Genomic DNA, 20,852 nt, shown 5'->3' with positions numbered 1-20,852 from the left:
TCTTTAGTTGGTGATGGTGGTGGTCAGTTGAAGGTGATGAAACCTTGATGGTGCCTCTTCTCTTAGGAGCCTTTCATGTATGATTGGCAGCAACTGTTGCTGTTTTTTGTTTTGTTTTGTTTTTTGTATCCAAAGACTTCAGGATATTCTTGGAGTTAGACTCACTCAGTGGTATGATGCTTTTTCAAGTTTGGAATCATCTTTACCTTTCCCTTCTGGTTTAATGGATCAAGCTTATTCTGAATATACCAAAATAAAAATTAATAGTTTATACTTAATTTTTAAGCATTTTTTATCATGTATCAGGTACTGTGTTAGATTCTTTTGTTTCATTATTTCATTGACCCTAATAATAATTCTGTGAAGTAAGGATTGTTGGTAATACCATCATTTAGGAAACAGAGAAGTAACTTGATCAAGGTCACATAAGCAGTGGAGCTCAGGCTTGAAATACGTTTGTGGTATTCCAGAGCCTAAGCTCTTCCCCACCACCCTCTCCAGAGCCTTATAAGGACATTGTTGGCTCTCCCTTCCAGAGTTCTCAATCATTTAATACTTATTGTATTGCAGATTATGCATAAAATAATTGATCTGGGATATGCCAAAGATGTTGATCAAGGAAGTCTCTGTACATCTTTTGTGGGAACACTGCAATATCTGGTGAGACATGGATTGTTTCTTTGAATTCAAGTGTATGGGATTCATGTTCTTATTTCTGAAGGTCAAATATAGTAGTTCAAAAATAAAGTAGCTTTTCTCTTACAGTGTTGATGTTTAATGCATTTTTGTTTTTCTTTTTAAGGCCCCAGAACTCTTTGAGAATAAGCCTTACTCAGCTACTGTTGATTATTGGAGCTTTGGGACCATGGTCTTTGAATGTATTGCTGGATATAGGCCTTTTTTGCATCATCTTCAGCCATTTACCTGGTAAGAAATGGAAGAGAACTTTGGTTTGTTTGATGGGAATAGAACTTTTCAGTTAAGCTGCTCTTTTTCCTTCCACTCCCGTCATATGGCATAATTGCCTTTTAAACAAATAATTGAATAAAAATAAATGTCAAAAAATTATAGAGTGTGAGAATCAGTTGTCAATTGAGGTAACTTGTTTTATAGGCATGAGAAGATTAAGAAGAAGGATCCAAAGTGTATATTTGCATGTGAAGAGATGACAGGAGAAGTTCGGTTTAGTAGTCATTTACCTCAACCAAATAGCCTTTGTAGGTAAGTATATTTTAGTTGAGGAAGTTCACCTTGGTTTCTTTAGGGCTATAAAAAAAAAGCAAGTAGAATTGTTGTCTGTTTGAAGTAGTACTGTGCAGTAAAACTTTCTGTGATAATGAATAAGTTTTATATCTGTGATGGCCCCATGAGACTGTTGAGCACTTGAAAGGTTGTAGTGTGACGGAGGAACTCAATTTTAAATTTATTTAATTTTAATTAATGAAAGTGTAAATGCAAATAACCACTTGTGACTAGAGGCTACCATTTTGGATAGCACAGGTCTAGTAGAAATAAGAACTCCTGCTATAATAAGATTCTTGGGATACTGAAGTAAATGGGTTCCTTGGAGAAAGGAATGGACTTCCCTGTTGAAGTTTCCAGTACTTACATATGTAGTTTTTGGTGTTTTTTTTTAATGGAAAAAAATTTGTTCCCTGTTGTCATTTCATGAATTACTTGAAAGTAAGATACAAAAGGATACAGGTGGGTAATGAGAAAGGACAGGACAACTTATCAAATTACCTTTTTTCACAATACTAAAGGGAAACTGGAACATAATGATTTTTCACCCTATTTTTGTATGCTTTCTAGTTTGATAGTAGAACCCATGGAAAACTGGCTTCAGTTGATGCTGAATTGGGATCCTCATCAAAGAGGAGGACCTGTTGACCTTACTTTGAAGCAGCCAAGATGTTTTGTATTAATGGATCACATTCTGAGTTTGAAGGTAAGTTTGAATGTGGTCTACTTCATAAGACTTGCATTGAAGTTAACAGATTTACTTGGAAAATGATCATAAACATTTTAATAATCTTCTCTGATGCTTATTTGAAAAGAAAATTATAGTTTTAGAGCTGTTATGTTTTTACTTCTTTAGTAAGCCTTCTCAGTTTTATTTCTAAATGGTCTTTGTTGATTGCTTTTATGAAACATCTTTTGGATTTTCCTCTTCCTTCTGTTGGTGCCATTAGACCTCCTTTATTTGGGTGCAGTCACACTGGATTTGGTTTGGTGAGGAAATTTCCTGCTTGACTTTCATGCCTCTATACTTCCTCTTTGTCCTACAGTTCATGTAGCAAGAATTACCCTTCTCGTCTTCTGAAAATACTTTTTATTCTCCTGTCCAAGAAACCAACATAGTTCTTCTTGCCTACCAAGTCAAGTCTAAACTGATTTGCCTGCTTTTTGGAGCTTTCTTCATGCAGGTCGTCCCCAACCAAGTGCTTGCTGTGGCCATGCTTCTCTTACCTTTCACTTTGCTAGGTCCAGCTTGTCACTGCTTCTTATGCCATCAAGCACATTATCCATTTTGTGCTTTGACAGGCTCTCCTTCCGCCCTGAATGATCTCTGTCTCTGTGTATCTTCTCAGCTACACTGGCACAGATTCAACTCTCCTTTTCTCTGAATGGTCTCTGTCACATATTTTGTCATTTAAATCATATTTACTATATTTTCTAATTGTTTCTCATCTTCCACTCATGCCTCTCCATATAGGTTATCTTCTTCTTTAATGCTGGGATTATTCTTACTACTTTTATTAACAGTCACTCACCCTACCATCATGCTATCCCTACCCCTGTGTTCTGTACAAAAGCCATGTATCAGGTTCTCAGTAAATATTCATTGCTGTGAATGAGAGGCTCTGTTATGCTCTATACCTGGAAACAACTCTCATCTGCAGTCTTTCTATAGTTATTGATTCGGTAGTAGTAGATAGGGTTTCTAAAGTGGGAAGAATCTGTGGTGAGTAGTGGTGAGCATCCAAGGCCATCTTGGAGGCAGGAGGAGGATATTTGGGGGTGGGGCTAAATTTTATTTTCTAGAAAAAAAAATTGAAATGAGAAGTTATAATCATGTAAGGTTTTACTATAATATTGGCATAACTTATTAAATAGGAACTTGGGGCCACGTTGATGTCATTCTTGGCTAATGCTGAAAAATTATCTGGCTTCTTGATTTGGTTTTCTTCTGTTGTGCCAAGGAATAAATTATTCCTTAGTGTGTTAGCCCAGCAGCACTTGGTGACATCTTTTAGTTCTTTGGTGCTCCTGAAAATTTTTGTCTTTTATCCCAGATTTTTTTCAGACTTGTCATGTGATTGTAGCATCATTTACACTCTGAGGTGTATGTGAACATGTGCTTATTATTGAACACAGGGAAAGAGTCCTCCTTACATGTTTTGTGGTCTGTAGACTTCAGTTTGCAGAACCACCATTTACCTGTCTGTGAATCTGGGTCAAATACTTACTTTACCTATCTATCTGTCTTCAGCTCAGGTACAGTAATCTTTAAAGACTCAAAATTGTGAGATTGTGCAGGATAAGGTATGTGTAGGATACTATTCATAGTAATGGGGAGATGTTTCTGATACATGATAATAGAACTGGATTTTGAAAGATGAGTAAGAATTAATCAGGGGAATGCGCAGGGAGAATGACTTACAGATGGGAATATCAGTAGTACTAGGAACATGAACTGCAAAACAGTTTGCATTGTAAGACATTTTCTAAGGTGCTTATTATATTGTTCAAAGAAGGAATGATGTCTGTTTGATTTTCATTTAAAAAGGAAATCAACAAAACGGTTACTAGAATACTTCTTTCTTTTTAAAAAGATTGCATGATTTTCCAACTGTGTATTATGAAAAACTTTAAATAGGAAAGTTAAAAAAAGTATACTGAACTTTTCCACTGAAGATAATGGTAAAAGAGAAGTATTTGATTATTCCTTCTTTGCCTCCTTTTTCATGCTCCTAAGTATAAGTGTATCCTAAGTGTCTCTCCTTGGTTTTCTCTTTTTCGATATTATCTTTTTCTTCCTTTCATCATCTCTTTAGTTGTAGAACTTTACCTATAAATTGAATATGGACAACCTCCAAATTTATTTCAGTTGTGACTTTTCTACAGAGTGTTTGTAATTGCTAAATAACTATACTTGGTGGTCTCACTGACACCCAAAACTTAATTTATTAAAAACCGAACTCCTTTGCTCCATTAAATCTCTCCTACAGCTTTTCCTATGCTTCTTGCCACTGTCATCTTTCCAGCTACCTAGGTGGCATGGCTTGTCTGACTGTTCCTTCTCATCCAGTTGCATATCCAATTATTTTGAAAGATTTATCTTTTGAATGTTTTAACAATTCTGAGCTTGTCAAGTTCTCAATTTAAAAAGACTTCTTCCATAGTTTCTCTTTGCTTATCGAATAAAGTCCAAACCCTTACATTTAGTATTCAGTATTTGTCTTGGTCTCCTTTCATCCTATACTTGCAGCCTTATCTCCTATTATACTCTAAGGGGGCATCATTTTAGGTACATTTGGATTATTTATACTTATTTTTTAAAAGATTTATTTGAGAGAGCGAGCTGGGGGAGGGGCAGAGAGAGAGAGAGAATTTCCAGCAGATTCCCTGCTGAGCATGGAGCCCCTACGCGACTCTCATCTCAGGACCCTGAGATCATGACCTGAGCCAGAATCAAGAGATGGGTGCTCAACTGACTGAGACACCCAGATGCCCCTGGATTATTTATAATCTTTGATTATTCTCATCCATTTCTACCTCTCTGCCTCTGCCTACCTTGTTTTCTACCTAGAACCTTTCTTCTTTCAATCTTTCCTTGTTCTAATCTTCCTTCCTTTTCCTAAGTTTAGCTCGTAGTTCCTCTTTTATAAAGTGTCCCTTTCCTTCCATGAAGTGAACTCCTTTGGAATCTGCAGAATACTTAATAATATTATAGTACATATAGTATTTTGCCTTGTATTTTAGTTCTCTTCATGTTTAATATCTTCTATTTGGCTATTATCCTGTGGAGGGCAAGGATCATAAGTTACTCAATTTGCATACCTGCTACCATCACAATGCACTTAATAGTATTTATCACAGTAGTCACTTATTAAATACTTGAGGAACAAAAGGATAAATGTAAGTTGTATTTTTTCTCTCTTTCTTTTGCTCTCTATGGTTCAGCTTTGGTTGTGGGATTCCATGATTATTTACCTAGTTTGACATAAACCATGTGTAAAAGTATATATCCACCTTAGAATATTCATCCTAAGTTTCTGCTGTTGCCATTAGTGGTAGCTGTCATATTATATGTTCTGCTTAGAATGAGAGGGAGTGGAAGGTCTCAGTTGGGATACTTGTTTTGTAAATCCATGTCAACTTTGACAAGTCCCTCCTCTTCCTCTCACCTTTTTCAAACATGAAGATCATTATAAAAGGAAAGTTAATGTTTTACCTTGGTAATAAGCATTTCTAACAGAAATAATTTTAATCTAATAATATACTCTTTGTTAATTGAATTTAAAGAAAAAGTAATTTTAATCATTTGCATATACTAGTCAGCGTAAGGCACTGGAGAAACATAGGTATTAACTTTGTATGACTTATCTAAGAACAATAGAAGGAAAAGGATTTAAAATCATGTTGTTTTCAAAAGACTTCTCAGGGCTCTGGTTTCTCTCTGCCAAAATGGAGCTTAGAAGATCTGATTAACAGGATGTTATATGAAAATACTTAACTCTGTGGTTGACATTTATTAGGGACTTCATAAATGGGAATATTTCCTTCGAGGTATACAGTACGTTTCTGAGAATAAATAAGGTTGCCTTTTTATTTTTAATTTTTTTAATTTTTAAAAAGTGATTAATTAATTTTTTTAAAGAGGGAGAGAGAATCCCAAGCTAGCTCCATGCTTATCATGTAGCCCGACAGGGGGCTTAATCTCACAACCCTGAGATCATGACCTGAGCTGAAGTAAAAAATTGGATAATTAACTGACTGAGCCACCTAGGCACCCCTAAGTGTTGACTTTTAGAATTGGGCTTTTTGTTTCTAGATTTTATATATCCCTATAATTTCGAAATTTTATTCTTTGGATCTAACATCTGCTATAGGAAAGTAAACTCTACTGTTCAGTTTTCAGAATGTCATTTCATAATTATGGAAGGAGATCTCACTTTAGAAAATGATAGAACCTTGTTTAGTATAGAGATAATGTCTTTGCTCATATTCCTTTAATATCTAGCAGTGAATCTTTAATAAATGATCAATAATCATTTTTTGGGGGTGCCTGAGTAGCTCAGTGAGTTAAAGCCTCTGCTTTTGGCTCAGGTCATGATCCCAGGGTCTTGGGATGGAGCTGCACATTGGGCTCTCTGTTGGTGGGGAGCCTCCTTCCTTCTCTCTCTCTGCCTGCCTCTCTGCATACTTGTGATCTCTGCCTGTTAAATAAGTAAAAATCTTTAAAAATAAATCATTTTTTCTCATTTATACAGATAGTACACATCCTAAATATGACTTCTGCAAAGATAATTTCTTTTTTGTTACCACCTGATGAAAGTCTTCATTCACTGCAGTCTCGTATTGAGCGTGAAACTGGAATAAACACAGGTTCTCAAGAGCTGCTTTCAGAGACGGGAATTTCTCTGGATCCTCGGAAACCAGCCTCTCAATGTGTTCTAGATGGAGTCGTAAGAGAATTCTGATATACCTAGAGTATAAGAAATCTGTTAGCATAGAGGGATTGCATGCCCTGCATTTTTTTGATGCATAGTTGGAATCTCCTTGGGGGGCGGGTGGGATGTACCTTACAATTCTTATTTTAATTTTATCCTACTCATTACTCTTATCATTGCTTTGCAAAGTGAACAAAATACGTTTTAAACTTTGTATGACTTTCTCTTTGGTGCCAGTTTTCTCCCCCCCTCTTTTTTTCCCTCTTTTGTACTTAAAGCCTAGAACCTTGAAATTAGACCAGCAGTCTCATAGATCCTGCCAGAGGATAGATGGATGGTAAAATATTGTGCTCATGACTCTTTTGTTGTTGTTGTTGTTGTTTTACTTTTTTGAGGCAAATTTTATATATCGTGTAATTTACCCATTTCATGTGTACAATTCAGTGCTTTTTTTTTTTTTTTAGTAAATTTGCCTAATTGTGCAGCCATTACTATAAATCCGTTTTAAGATATTTCCATATCAATAAGATCCTTGATGTCCACTAACTCTTAATCTCCATTCTTTTCACTTCAGGCATCTACTAATTTACTTTCTATCTCAGTAATTTGCCTTTTCCAAATCCTTCATATAAGTGGAATCATACAGTGTATAGTCTCTTCTGTCTGACTTCTTTAACTTAGTATTATGTTTTGAAGGTTCATTTATGTCCTAGCATATATAAGAACTTCTTTCCTTTTGATTACTAAATAGTATTCCCATTGTATGGATATATGTTGTTAAGACTTTTTGCTTTTGTCCTTTTGGGTCTTGTGATTGTTTTTCACTTTAGCCCATACTACAGTTATTTATTTTTCCTAAGTAGTAATCTAGACCTTAAATTTGTAAGATGTATGCTAATAAACATTAATGTTATTCATTTGCATTTCACAATGAATTTCATAGGAAATGTGTTTAAGTACTTAGAGAACCTAGTATTTTCAAGGATTTTTTTTAATTGTTTTTTTTTTCAGAGAGGCTGTGATAGCTATATGGTGTATTTGTTTGATAAAAGTAAGACTGTATATGAAGGACCATTTGCTTCCAGAAGTTTATCTGACTGTGTAAATTATATTGGTAAGTATAGCTCATATACTGACCGAGGTTTAAAGCTGAAGTAATATAATTTTGACTCAGTATGGTTAGTAGAAATGGTCTTTTGGTGTTTCTTTTTATATCTCATACTTTGGGTTCATAAGTGTGGTAAAAAATGAATTTATATAGTTTGGAAGGTAAAGTTGTAGATTTCAGTTCACTTCTAGATCCCTCATTTGGAAGAAGACTTACTTTCCACCCGATAGGGCTCTCATAGAAGAGTGAGTCTCCACTATTAATTAAGCCTACTTTCTAGTTGTTCCTTAAGCATGTTCAAGTATTTTGTTTTATCATATGAATACTGCTTAATGTTCAAATGATTTCATTTATCCTGTGAAAATTATTCTTTTCTTTGGAAGAAACGATACATTTCTGTATACCCAAAACTAAAATCAAGCATAATATTATAAAATCAAGAACAAGACTGGGCATAGGGCTAAAATTATGTAATCTTTCCTCCGTGTTACCTTTTTGTTAGTTTTTTTTTGGCAATAGCTTTAAATTTATAGAAAATTGAGTAATAGTACAAAGTTTTCATGTTATCTGAGTATATAGTACAAAGTTCTCATGTTATTCCCCTTTCCAACACATATCATTTCCCCAATTGTTAACATCTTATATTGTATAGTATATTCATTATGCATAAAGAACCAATAATACATAATTATTAACAAAGGCCCATACTTTTTTCATTTTTCCTTAGTTTTTATTTGGTGTCCTTATTCTGTTCCAGGATCTCACCGAGGATACCACATTACATTTAGTTGTCTTCTCTCCTTAGGCTTTTCTTGGCCATGACAGTTTCTCAGACTTTTCCTTGTTTTTGATGACCTTGACAGCTTTGAGGAATACTGGTCAAGTATTTTTTAGGATGCACCTTGGTTGCAGTTTGTCTGATTTTTTTTTTTTCTGCTCATGATTAGAATAGGGTTAGGCTTTTGAGACATCACAGAAATAGTGTCATTTTCATCACATTTTATGAAGAGTATATACTTTGAATGTGATTTATGACTCTTGGTGATGACCTTGGATCACCTGACTAACGTAGTGTGTCTCAGATTTTTCCACCTTAAAGTTTAGTCTCCCCTCTGACCTCTTCCATACTGTGAAGGAGGTCACTATGTAGAACCCAAGGAATTATGCTTCCCTTCCTTTAAGGATATAATACATAATTTATTTGAAATTCTTTTGCATATGAGATTTGTCTCTTCTCTCCCATTTATTAATTTATTGTCATTTATTATATCAATATGTATACATGGATATTTGTCTTATACTTTGGATTATAACCCAAGACTAATTTATTTTGTTCTTCAAATTGCTGCATTTTTGGTCACTAGGAGCTATTTCATTTGGCTTTCTCTCCCTCTTTCACTTGTGCCATCAATTAGGGCTTTTTAATTTCTTTTTCTTTAAGCACTTCCTTTCTGACACCAAAACATGTTTGATGTCTATCTTGTGTATTTCTTGTCCCAGTCCTAGGATCAGCCATTTCTCCAAGGAGCCCTGGTTCCTTTAATTGAAGAATAGTGTTAGAACCCAAAGTCAGTTAGAAGCCGAAGTCAGAGGCTTTAACCCACTGAGCCACCCAGGTGCCCCAGAAGAAGGCATATTTTACTAAACTGCTGGTTACCCTGTATGTTTTCCTGAAGTTGGGTTGGCAGTCCAGGAGGTGAAATTTATTATTCAGAGGCAGGAAAGACCATGGAAAGATTGTGGAGGACACGGGACTTCATTTAGAACTTGAAAGAAATAAAGAGATATAATAAAGAAATAGAAAAAAGGGAGATTCCCTGTTAGATGCAAGAAAAAAAAAAGATATAGGAATAATTGCAAGCTTTGTGATTATGTAGTGATTATTTATTTTTATTTCCCCTCATACCTGGGATGGGGCTTGTGTATTGCAGTTCAGTAAATGTATGTTGAACTGAGTAAAACAGTAACAATTGATTCTTTCTAGCATCAGTTTCTAGAATCTAGAGGAATGATATTTGTAGGGACAGGAAATCAGAAAGAAAGACAGATGAACTCTAAAATTTAAAAAGTAACTTCCCTTCTCTTTTTCCCCATCTTTTTATATAAAGTACGGGACAGCAAAATACAGCTTCCAATTATACAGCTGCGTAAAGTATGGGCTGAAGCAGTACACTATGTGTCTGGGCTAAAAGAAGACTACAGCAGGCTCTTTCAGGGACAAAGAGCAGCAATGTAAGTGGATTCTGTTATTTATAGGTGCCTTGTCATGTACATTAATGCTCAAGAATTAATCTTGCTGTTTTCATTAAACAGTATTCCATGCAATACTGAAATATTGGGCTAATCTGAAGTGTAATTGTAATATTCTGACCAGACTTTTTAAGAATTCTTACTAATAGTCTGAAACCATCCAATTGCAATAGCTTGAGGGTAGTTCCTGAAAGGTCCTAGTATAAGAAGATTCTTTTATCTTAGAATATCATAGGGAGTTTTTAGAGACTAGATTCTAGATTAACTAATTCTCACAGATTGATAATAGAAATGTAGGTTTTTGATTTACAACAAGTTAAGCTATTAAATTTTTGTCCACTGTTTCTGAAATACTGATTTTTTTTTCTGCTATGGGTTAGGTTAAGTCTTCTTAGATACAATGCTAACTTGACAAAAATGAAGAACACTTTGATCTCAGCATCTCAGCAACTAAAAGCTAAATTGGAGTTTTTCCACAAAAGCATTCAGCTTGACTTGGAAAGATACAGTGAGCAGATGACTTATGGGATATGTAAGTGTTTGGGTAACATGTTTGAAAGAAATGTTGCTATCTGCTGTCTACTATGTTGCCTTCTTGCCTCATAGCCCATTGTTTCACTTACACTCAAGTTAGAACAAGAGACAGGTTGCCTCAAGTCATCATAAACAGTGTTTGTACTAAATAGTAGCTCCTTTTAACTTTTAGATTAGCAACTTTACTTCCCCGCAATTGGACTGTGGTTGGACTAAAATTGCTTAGCTCCAGAAAAATTCAAAGAATTTAAGAACTTTTGATTTTCAAGCCTCATTTTTAAAATAGATAAAATGTCTCGGGGTGCTTGGGTGGCATTATTGGTTTAGTGTCCACCTCTTGGTTTTGGCTCAAGTTATGATCTCAGAGTTCCGAGATTGAGCCTCACAGTGAGATTCGTGCTCAGCATGGAGTCTGCTGAAAACTCTGTCTCCCTTTCCTTCATCCCCTCTCCCCCGCTCCATGTGTTCTCTTTCTCTCTCAAATAAATAAATAAATATTAAAAAAAAAAAAAAAGATACAAAGTCTGTATTGAGATGACTCCTTAACCAGGGAAATCTTAAACTACTTATCTTTTTTTTTTTTTAAAGATTTTATTTATTTATTTGACAGACAGAGATCACAAGTAAGCAGAGAGTCAGGCAAAGAGAGAGAGAGGGGGAAGCAGGCTCCCCGCTGAGCAGAGAGCCTGACTCAGGGCTCGATCCCAGGACCCCAGGATCATGACCCGAGCCGAAGGCAGAGGCTTTAACCCACTGAGCCACCCAGGCACCCCTTTAAACTATTTATCTTTCTGTAAATAATAACACAAATAATTCTAGGGGTTTTTATTCAAAACCATCTACTGTCGAGTCTCATTTTTTTTTTTTTAAATATAGTACACAGCCTCTAGTTTTCAGTATTTGACTCTAAGCTCTCTCCCTTCATATGTATTAAGGAAATGTAAGATGCTGAAGGGGCCACCACCAATATTTCTGTTTTCTGTCATAAAACATATTCTTTCTTTGGGAAACAAATCCTGTCCATATACTTGTCTTGAGCAAGGTATGTGTATCTCAGAATAAATGACCAGCAATGTCCAATTGAGTGAATCATTTTACCCACTAGAGCTCGTTCTATGATTGATGTTTTACTTCTATTTGTGTATAATAGGCATTCTGGTGAGTGACAAAACACTATAATTTTTTCACCAGATTATCTCTGACTAGTCATTTGTGTATCTTATACAAGGGTTAAAAAAGAATGACATAGACTTGTGTACTGATATTAAAAGATCACTTAGGTCTTTAATGGCAATGATGTTTTAAGTTGGGGGGAAAAATCAAAGAAAGAAAAGCATGTAGAGATAGTTTCACTTATGAGGGAAAAGGGTATGTGTCTGTATAACAAAGGTTAATGTAAGATTCTTAGAGTGGAGAGGAGGAAGAGAGACTTTTCTTTGTATATCCTTTTATAGTGTTTGATTTTTTAAAAAACCATGTTCATGTATTACTTTTTTTTTTTCATTTTTAAGAGAAAACTATTTATATTGGTTTCTTAGGGGTGCCCTAACAAGTTACTATAAATTGGGTGCCTTAAAACCACAGAAATTTACTGTCATACAGTTCCAAAGGCTTACAATCCCAAATCAAGGTTTTGGCAGGGTCATGAGCCCCTTGAGAGCTATGGGGAAGAATACTTCCTTGCTTCTTCCTAGCTTCTCGTGGTTTGCCAACAGTCCTTGGCTCCTTGGATTTCAGCTGCCGCACTGTAATCTCTGCCTCTGTTATCAACGTAACGCTCTCCCTTCTTATGTCTGGGTCTCTGTATCTCTTCTCTTCTTATAAGGATATTAGTCATACTGGACTAATCAACCCTACTTCAAGATGACCTCATCTTAATTTAGCTAATTGCATCTGTAGTGACCCTGTTTCCAAATAAACTCACATTCTGAGGTTCTGAATTAGGACTTCAACATATCTTTTTGGGGGACAGTTCAACCTATAATGTCATTTCTGATGTTGATATGGCAAGAAAGTAGATAGATCAGTAATTAAAGGTATGGCTATTTCTGAGATAATCAATTAAGACTTTTTTTTTAGCCTCAGAAAAAATGTTAAAAGCATGGAAGGAAATGGAAGAAAAGGCTATCCATTATGCCGAGGTAAGATCACTAGTTCATCCTTTTTTTTTTTTTTTTTTTTTAAGATTTTATTTATTTGACAGAGAGATCACAAGTAGACAGAGAGGCAGGCAGAGAGAGAGATGGAAGCAGGCTCCCTGCTGAGCAGACACCCCCCCCCGATGTGGCACTCGATCTCAGGACCCTGAGATCATGACCTGACCCGAAGGCAGTGGCCTAACCCACTGAGCCATCCAGGCGCCCTCACTAGTTCATTCTATACACTTATTAATTCCTGAGGTCTCTCTTAGAAATTGTCTTCGGTTTTGGTATATAGAATATTTTTCATGTTATTCCTGAATATCAGACAAAAATCTAGTAGATGTTTTGTGTATGTAGAGAGAAGTACCATAGTTGATTAAAAAAAAAGCGGGGGGGGCTTTGGGCAAATGAGATAAAACTGAAACCTCACTAAACTTCAGTTTCCATATTATACTATGTGGACTTTATAGTAGGTTTATGCAGACTAAATGGGAGTACATAATAAATGGTAGTTATTGCTGTTATTTTTATGAGTTATTTATTTTTATGTTATTTTTTTTAATTTTAATTTTTTATTACATTGTGTCAGTGACCATACAATACATCATTAGTTTTTGATGTAATATTCCATGATTCATTGTTTGCATATAACACCCAGTGCTCCATGCAATATGTGCCCTCCTTAATACCCATCACTGGGCTAACCCATCTCCCTATCCCCATTCCCTCTAAAATCCTCAGTTTGTTTCCTGAAGTCCATAGTCTGTTATGGTTCATCTCCCCTTCCAATTTCCACCACTTCATTTTTCCCTTCCTTCTCCTAATGTCCTCCATGCTGTTCCTTATGTTCCACAAATAGGTGAAACTATATGGTAATTGACTTTCTCTGCTTGACTTGTTTCACTTAGTATAATTTCCTCTAGTTCCAACCATATTGATGCAAAAGTTGGGGATTCATCCTTTCTGATGACTGAGTAATATTCTATTTTATATATGGACCACATCTTTATCCATTCATCTGTTGAAGGGCATTTCAGCTCTTTCCACAGTTTGGCTGTTGTGGACATTGCTGCTATGCACATTAGGGTGCATGTGGCCCTTCTTTTCATTACATCTGTATCTTTGGGGTAAAAACCCAGTAGTACAATTGCTAGTCATCGGGTAGCTCTATTTTTAGCTTTCTGAGGAACCTCCACACTGGTTCCCACCAACAGTGTAATAGGGTTCCCCTTTCTCCACAACCTCTCCAATATTTATTGTTTTTTGCCTTGTCGATTTTTGCCATTCTGACTGCTGTAAAGTGGTATCTTAGTGTGGTTTTGATTTGAATTTCACTGATGGCTAATGAAGGTGAACATTTTTTCATGTGTCTGTTAGCAATTTGTATTGTTTTCTTTGGAGAAGTATCTGTTCGTGTCTTCTGCCCATTTTTGACTTGATTATTTGTTTTTTGGGTGTTGGGTTTGAGAAATTCTTTATAGATCTTGGATATCAGCTTTTTGTCTGTAGTGTCATTTGCAAATATCTTCTCCCATTCCGTGGGTTGCCTCTGTGTTGTTGACAGTTTCTTTTGCTGTGCAGAAGCTTTTTATCTTGATGAAGCCCTAAAAGTTCATTTTCACTTTTGTTTCCCTTGCCTTTGGAGACATGTCTTGAAAGAAGTTGCTGAGGCCAGGGTCAAAGAGGTTGCTGCCCATATTCTCCTCTAAGACTTTGATGGATCCCTGTCTCACATTGAGGTCTTTCATCCATTTAGAGTTTATCTTTGTGTATGGTGTAAGCATATGGTCAAATTTCATTTTTCTGTATATAGCTGTCTAATTTTCCCAGCACTGTTTACTGAAGAGACTGTTTTTTCTCCATTGGATATTTTTTCCTGCTTTGTTGAAGATTAACTGACTGTAGAGTTGAGGGTCCATATCTGGGCTTCTTATTCTGTTTCACTGATCTATGTGTTTGTTTTTGTGCCAATACCATGTTATCTTGGGGATCATAGCTTTGTAATATAGCTTGAAATCGGGCAGTGTGATGCCCCTAGCTTTGTTTTTCTTTTTCAACAGTTCCTTGGCGATGTGGGGTCTTCTTTGGTTCCATACAATTTTTAGGATTGTTTGTTCCAGCACTTTGAAAAATGCCATTGGTATTTTGATCAAAATGGTGTTGAAAGTATAGATTGCTCTGGGCAGCATAGACATTTTAACAATGTTTATTCTTCCGGTCCATGAGCATGGAATGTTTTTCCATCGTTTTGTGTCTTCTTCAATTTCTTTCGTAAGTGTTCTGTATTTTGTGGAGTACAGATCCTTCACCTCTTTGATTAGGTTTATTCTAAGTTATCTTATGGTTTTTGGTGCTATTGTAAATAGAATCAATTCCCTAATTTTTCTTTCTACAGTTATTTTGTTAGTGTATAGGAAAGCAGCTGATTTCTGTGCACTGATTTTGTATACTGCCACATTACTGAATTGCTGTATGAGTTCTAGTAATTTAGGGGTGGATTCTTTTGGGTTTTCCACATAAAATATCATGTCATCTGTGAAGAGAGAGTCTGATTTCACCCTCCCCTCATTCCCCACTTTTCCCCCTAAACTTCATAAATCTTATTCTTGGATTTCCTTTTGGCCAGTTTTCTTGGTGTGGTGGCTTCCAATCACTCCAAATTTTCCAAGAGTGCATCTTGCCTGGCAGGTTGTTGATATTTTCACCTCTGTATATTCCCTCAACCACCCCTCAACAGAATGACTAGGAGGAGGAACTCCCAACAAAGAAAAGAGTCAAAGACAGTGGCTTCTCCCATGGACCTAAATGGATATGATTATAAGCAAGATGTCAGAAGTAGATTTCAGGGTTACAGTTATGAAGACAATAGCTAGGTTGGGGGAAACCATTAAAGGCAACATAGAGTCTTCAAGGGCAGAAATGATAGCTAATCAGGCTGAACTTAAAAATGCTATGAATGAGATGCAATCTAAGCTAGATACTCTAACAGCTAGGGTAAATGAGGTAGAAGAAAGAATTAGTGATGTAGAAGACAAACTGATAGGAAGGAACAGGAGTCCTGGAACAAACACCTTAAAATCCATGAAAAGAGAATTAGAGCGATGCCATGAAATGTTCCAATGCCAGAATTATTGGGATTCCCTGAGGGGGAAATGGGGAGAGAAAGAGGACTAGTAGATATATTTGAGCAAATTGTAGCTGAGAATTTCCCTAATCTGGGGAATGAAACAAGCATTCGTGTCATAGAGGCAGATAGGACACCTCCCAAGATCAAGAAGAACAGACCAGTGCTCTGGCATGTAATAGTAAAACTCAACAAATATCAGAGTCAAGGAAACCATTTTTTTTTTTTTTAATTTGACAGAGAGAGATCACAAGTAGGCAGAGAGGCAGGCAGAGAGGGGGGGCGGGAAGCAGGCTCCCTGCTGAGCAGAGAGCCCGATGTGGGGCTCAATCCCAGGACACTGGGATCATGATCTGAGCTGAAGGCAGAGGCTTTAACCCACTGAGCCACCCAGGCACCCCTCAAGGAAACTACCTTAAAGGCAATTAAGGGGTAGAGATTCCTTACATACAGAGGGAATACATCAGAACTCTCCACAAAGACCTAGCAAGCCAGAAGGGGCTAGCAAGACATATTCAGGGTACTAAATGAGAAGAACATGCAGCCAAGAATACTTCATCTGGCAAGGCTGCCATTCAGAACAGATGAAGAGATACAGAGTGTCCAGGACTGGCAGAAACTGAAAGAATATGTGGCCACTAGGCTAACCCTGCAAGAGGGGCTCTGTAAAAGGAGAAAGACCCCTGAAGTGATATAGAACAGAAGTTTACAGAGACAATCTATAGAAACAAGGACTTCACAGGCGACATAATGACAGTAAAATCATATCTTTCAGTAATCACTCTCAATGTGAACGGCCTAAATGCTCCCATGAAACAGCACAGGGTTGAGGTTTAATAAAGGGACAAGACCCATCCGTATGCTGTCTACAAGGGACTCAATTTGAGTGGTTTAGATAGGATAGCTATACATCCTGGTTACCTGAAATGGTCCCAGTTTATACCTGTCTTGCCATAATTACTCCCTTTTACTCTCAAAATTATGCTTGTTTGGACAATAAATTCTATATGTGGTCATGCTGGTTATAGTTCATTCTCTAGGAGGCATATTCCTTCCTCAGCTGTTAAATCTGTCCATGGTCCCAATAAATTGTTACTCTCCTGAATGCCAGTACTACCTGAAGGACATGGGTAAGGCAGTTGATATCCTTGGGTAGGAAACCCATTATCTTGATCTTTCTGCATTCTTATTCAAGGCAGTTGGGCACAAGAGGCAGTGAAGATCATAAAGCTGAGATAATAGCAGTTTTGGTGGTCACTTTTTCTCTCTCTCGTTAGTGACACCTCTTTCTGCTTCTCAGGAGGAGAAAGCAAATGCTAGTAATTTACTGTTGTCAGAAGAGAAAAGAGAGAAGCATAGGTATTAAGTCTGTCCTTGTATGAAAAATTTTCAGAATCTGAAAGATAAAAAAGCTTGAACAAAGTGTTTCATGTTAAATCATTGAGTTCTCCTGCTGTTGCAGCAAATCATTCTCTGAGTTCTTTCTGTTTTGTGTGGTGGTGAGCCTGTAATTTCTTTTGTGTTTCATCATATTTTAGGTGGGTGTCATTGGTTACCTGGAGGATCAGATCATGTCTCTACACACTGAAATCATGGAGCTGCAGAAGAGCCCTTATGGAAGACGTCAGGGAGACTTAATGGAATCTCTGTAAGTAAGGAAGCCTTGTGTTGCTGGTATGGATGTCTGTAATTTTTTGTCTCAGGTGGTACTTTCTTCATGTATCTGGCAGAGTAAGCCTGTATTTTTCCTTTTCCATAAATTTTCTTCCTCCAAATATATTGCCATAATTTTATTTATTTATTTATTTATTTATTTATTTTTATTTTAAAGATTTTATTTATTTATTTATTTATTAAAGATTTTATTTATTTATTTGACAGAGAGAGATCACAAGTAGATGGAGAGGCAGGCAGAGAGAGAGATAGAGGAAAGCAGGCTCCCTGCTAAGCAGAGAGCCCGATGCGGGGCTCGATCCCAGGACCCTGAGATCATGACCTGAGCCGAAGGCAGCGGCTTAACCCACTGAGCCACCCAGGCGCCCCAAAGATTTTATTTATTGATTTGACACAGAGGAGACAGCGAGAGGGGGAATGCAAGCAGGGAAGTGGGAGAGGGAGAAGCAGGCTTTCCGCAGAGCAGGGAGCCCAGCGTAGGTCTTGATCCCAGGGCTCTAGTATCATGACCTGATCTCAAGGCAGACGCTTAATAACTGAGCCACCCAAGTGCCCCATTGCCATAATATTTTAAAAGGAAGTTTTTCTTAAGTCACAGAAATTTTGGAAATAACTTCAGGGATGACCTTTGCTTTTTTTTTTTTTTTTTTAAAGATTTTATTTATTTGACAGAGATCACAAGTAGGCAGAGAAGCAGGCAGAGGTGGGAGGGGGAAGCAGGCTCCTTGCTGAGCAGAGAGCCTGATGTGGGGCTCGACCCCAGGACCCTGGGATCATGACCTGAGCTGAAGGCAGAGGCTTTAGCTCACTGAGCCACCCAGGTGCCTCAACCTTTGCTTTTTTTTTTTTTTTTTAAAGAATTTATTTATTTATTTGACAGACAGAGATCACAAGTAGGCAGAGAGGCATGCAGAGAGAGAGGAGGAAGCAGGCTCCCCGCTGAGCAGAGAGCCTGATGGGGGACTTGATCCCAGGATCCTGGGATCATGACTTGAGCCGAAGGCAGTGGCTTAACCCACTGAGCCACTAACCCACTGTGCCCCCGACCTTTGCTTTTTTAATCAAAGCATCATTTCATGTGAGTGTTATCAGGTTTTCAAGTATTCTAAGTTATAAACTGTTGCCCTACTTATCATAGTTCTAGCCCAAGTTATTGTCCATTAAATGCCCTAAATGAGGTTAACTTCCTAAGTGTCTGGATAGAAATTTGAAAATTTTATCCTAATCACAGGCCTTCATTTTTGCCCATTTTAAGTGTTTCTGATGCAGAGATATTGTATATGTGATGGTGGATCAGAGAGATATGAAGTACCTCTTCATTAATTTATTATTTATTTATTTATTATTTATTAATTTTTAAAATTTTTATAAAAATATTTTACTTTTAAGTAATTTCTACCTCCCACTGTGGGGCTTGAACTCATGACACCAAGATCAAGAGCCGCATGCTTTACTGACTGAGCCAGCCACGTGCACCTAAACTTTGCATTTTTAGATCTTGCTTATTACCTAGTGAAATGCTGTGTAAAATGTTTATTGGCAATATGTATTTGTTTTAAAATAGGTTTATACTCTTGTTCATTTCAAGTTGTTGATTATTAGTCATTGATTTATCTTCACTTTTGGAAGCATGTTTTCTCTTTTGTAGGGAACAACGTGCCATTGATCTGTATAAGCAGTTAAAGCACAGACCTTCAGGTAAGACACTTAATCACTGTAAACAAAGGCATTTTAGGAAACCATCACAAACTTAACAAATCCAGGGGATTGGATTTTTAAAAAAGCTGCAGAATAAATTCCAGTTTTGGTATTGCCATTGAGCTGTTTATGGTAAAATAGCTTTTAAGTTGGTGAGAATTTGAGAGATTAGGAAGGCAATGTAACAAGAAAATTGAGATAGAAAACTTTCTAAAGGGAAGTGAAAGGAAGGAATGAAAGAGAAAAAAGGAACTCAAATAAAGGGAAGAGGAAGCAAGAAAATCTGAGGAAAGATGGAAAAAATAAGTGCTGCTTAACAGTAGAGAAGTTGAAAAGAATTTGGTACAATGAGTTCAGGTGTGGAGTAATTAGAGGGAAGGCCCATGTTCTAGGCCAAAGCAGCATACCTTGAAAGTGATGCCTTCATCTGCATCTGGTTACTGCTTTTTCATTGGCAAAACAATTCCTGTCGAACGTGCGATGAATACAGAACATGGAATAAAGAACCTTGCCAAGAGCATTGGAGCTTGGATTCTTGACTGGGCAGCTTACTGACCAAGTACCTAATTTTCTTTCTTTTTTTCTTTTTTCTTTCTTTTTTTTTTTTTTAAGATTATTTATTTATTTATCTATTTGACAGAGATCACAAGTAGGCAGAGAGACAGGCAGAGAGAGAGGAAGGGAAGCAGGCTCCTTGCTGAGCAGAGAGCCCAATGTGGGGCTCGATCCCAGGACGCTGGCCTCATGACCTGAGCCGAAGGCAGAGGGTTTAACCCACTGAGCCACCTAGGCACCCCTCTAATTTTCTTGTATCTAATTTTCCTCTTCTGTAAAATGGGGCTGAAACCTCGCTTTCCTAATTCAATGAGTGTGTGTAGCAATGTATTTGGGAGGTGTTTTGTGAAAATGTCTTGAGAAGTATAAAGTATTATGTATCTCCAAGATACTATCCTCTGTTACAAATCGATTTGTTTTGACGGGTTATAGAAGAAATAAAAGGCTAAGCCTGTGCCTTAATTTTCTATATGTACCTAAATTACCAATAAATAAGTAAAATAAAAGACATGCTTTATACTTTAAGATTTACAAACGTGCAAATTAATATCCATCCATATGAAATTCTATCTTAACAAATAATGTGATCTCCTCTACATTGGTTTTTATTGGAGAGGAATTCATTCAGTTTATTCCTGTAGACATTTATGAAGTATACATAAGATAGGCACCCAGTGCTGCCTGGGGTCAGGGATGGTTAGAGGAGGTTATTGCAGTAGATGACATCTGAGATAAGCCTTAAAGGGTAAGTAGTAGGGAAAGGAGCTGGGTTCTTGGATGTACAAGTATAGTGAGTAAAGACACATATGTGTAACACTTAGCATGTTTGAGGAAATGCAGTGACTGGATTGTAGATTTTCAGGGGAGAGGCTGGATCAGATGTGACTGGATCATAAAGGATCTGGTCTGTTATGGTAAAGAGTTTGGATTTCATCATGATAGCAAAGAGAAACTTGTTTTAAGCAGGGGAATGGCATGACCAGATGAGCATTTCAGAAGTATGGCTTTGGTAACATTGCACATACTGTGGCTAGACTGAAGACAGGCATTTGTTATGAGGCTGTTGAAATAATCATAACTCAGTATAGGGT

The 20,852-nt window shown here is 36.9% G+C and overlaps 1 protein-coding gene across 3 annotated transcripts in view; it reads left to right on the top strand.

Annotated features, from left to right (window-relative positions):
• CHUK (component of inhibitor of nuclear factor kappa B kinase complex) overlaps positions 1-20,852 on the top strand; it is a 43,526-nt gene that overhangs the window by 12,124 nt on the left and 10,550 nt on the right. For all 3 annotated transcript variants that reach the window (XM_044240306.1, XM_044240305.1, XM_044240304.1), the window contains exons 6-16: positions 571-660; positions 803-927; positions 1,114-1,221; positions 1,813-1,948; positions 6,498-6,692; positions 7,689-7,791; positions 9,894-10,017; positions 10,416-10,567; positions 12,649-12,710; positions 17,373-17,482; positions 19,157-19,206. In XM_044240306.1, coding sequence (XP_044096241.1) covers positions 571-660; positions 803-927; positions 1,114-1,221; positions 1,813-1,948; positions 6,498-6,692; positions 7,689-7,791; positions 9,894-10,017; positions 10,416-10,567; positions 12,649-12,710; positions 17,373-17,482; positions 19,157-19,206 — 1,255 coding nt within the window. The remainder of the gene's footprint in view (positions 1-570; positions 661-802; positions 928-1,113; positions 1,222-1,812; positions 1,949-6,497; positions 6,693-7,688; positions 7,792-9,893; positions 10,018-10,415; positions 10,568-12,648; positions 12,711-17,372; positions 17,483-19,156; positions 19,207-20,852) is intronic.

This window comes from Neovison vison, chromosome 2, assembly GCF_020171115.1.
Source record: "Neovison vison isolate M4711 chromosome 2, ASM_NN_V1, whole genome shotgun sequence".
Taxonomy (NCBI): domain Eukaryota; kingdom Metazoa; phylum Chordata; class Mammalia; order Carnivora; family Mustelidae; genus Neogale; species Neogale vison.
The sequence above is the reverse complement of the archived record's forward strand: the minus strand, read 5'-3'. Positions and strand labels throughout refer to the sequence as shown.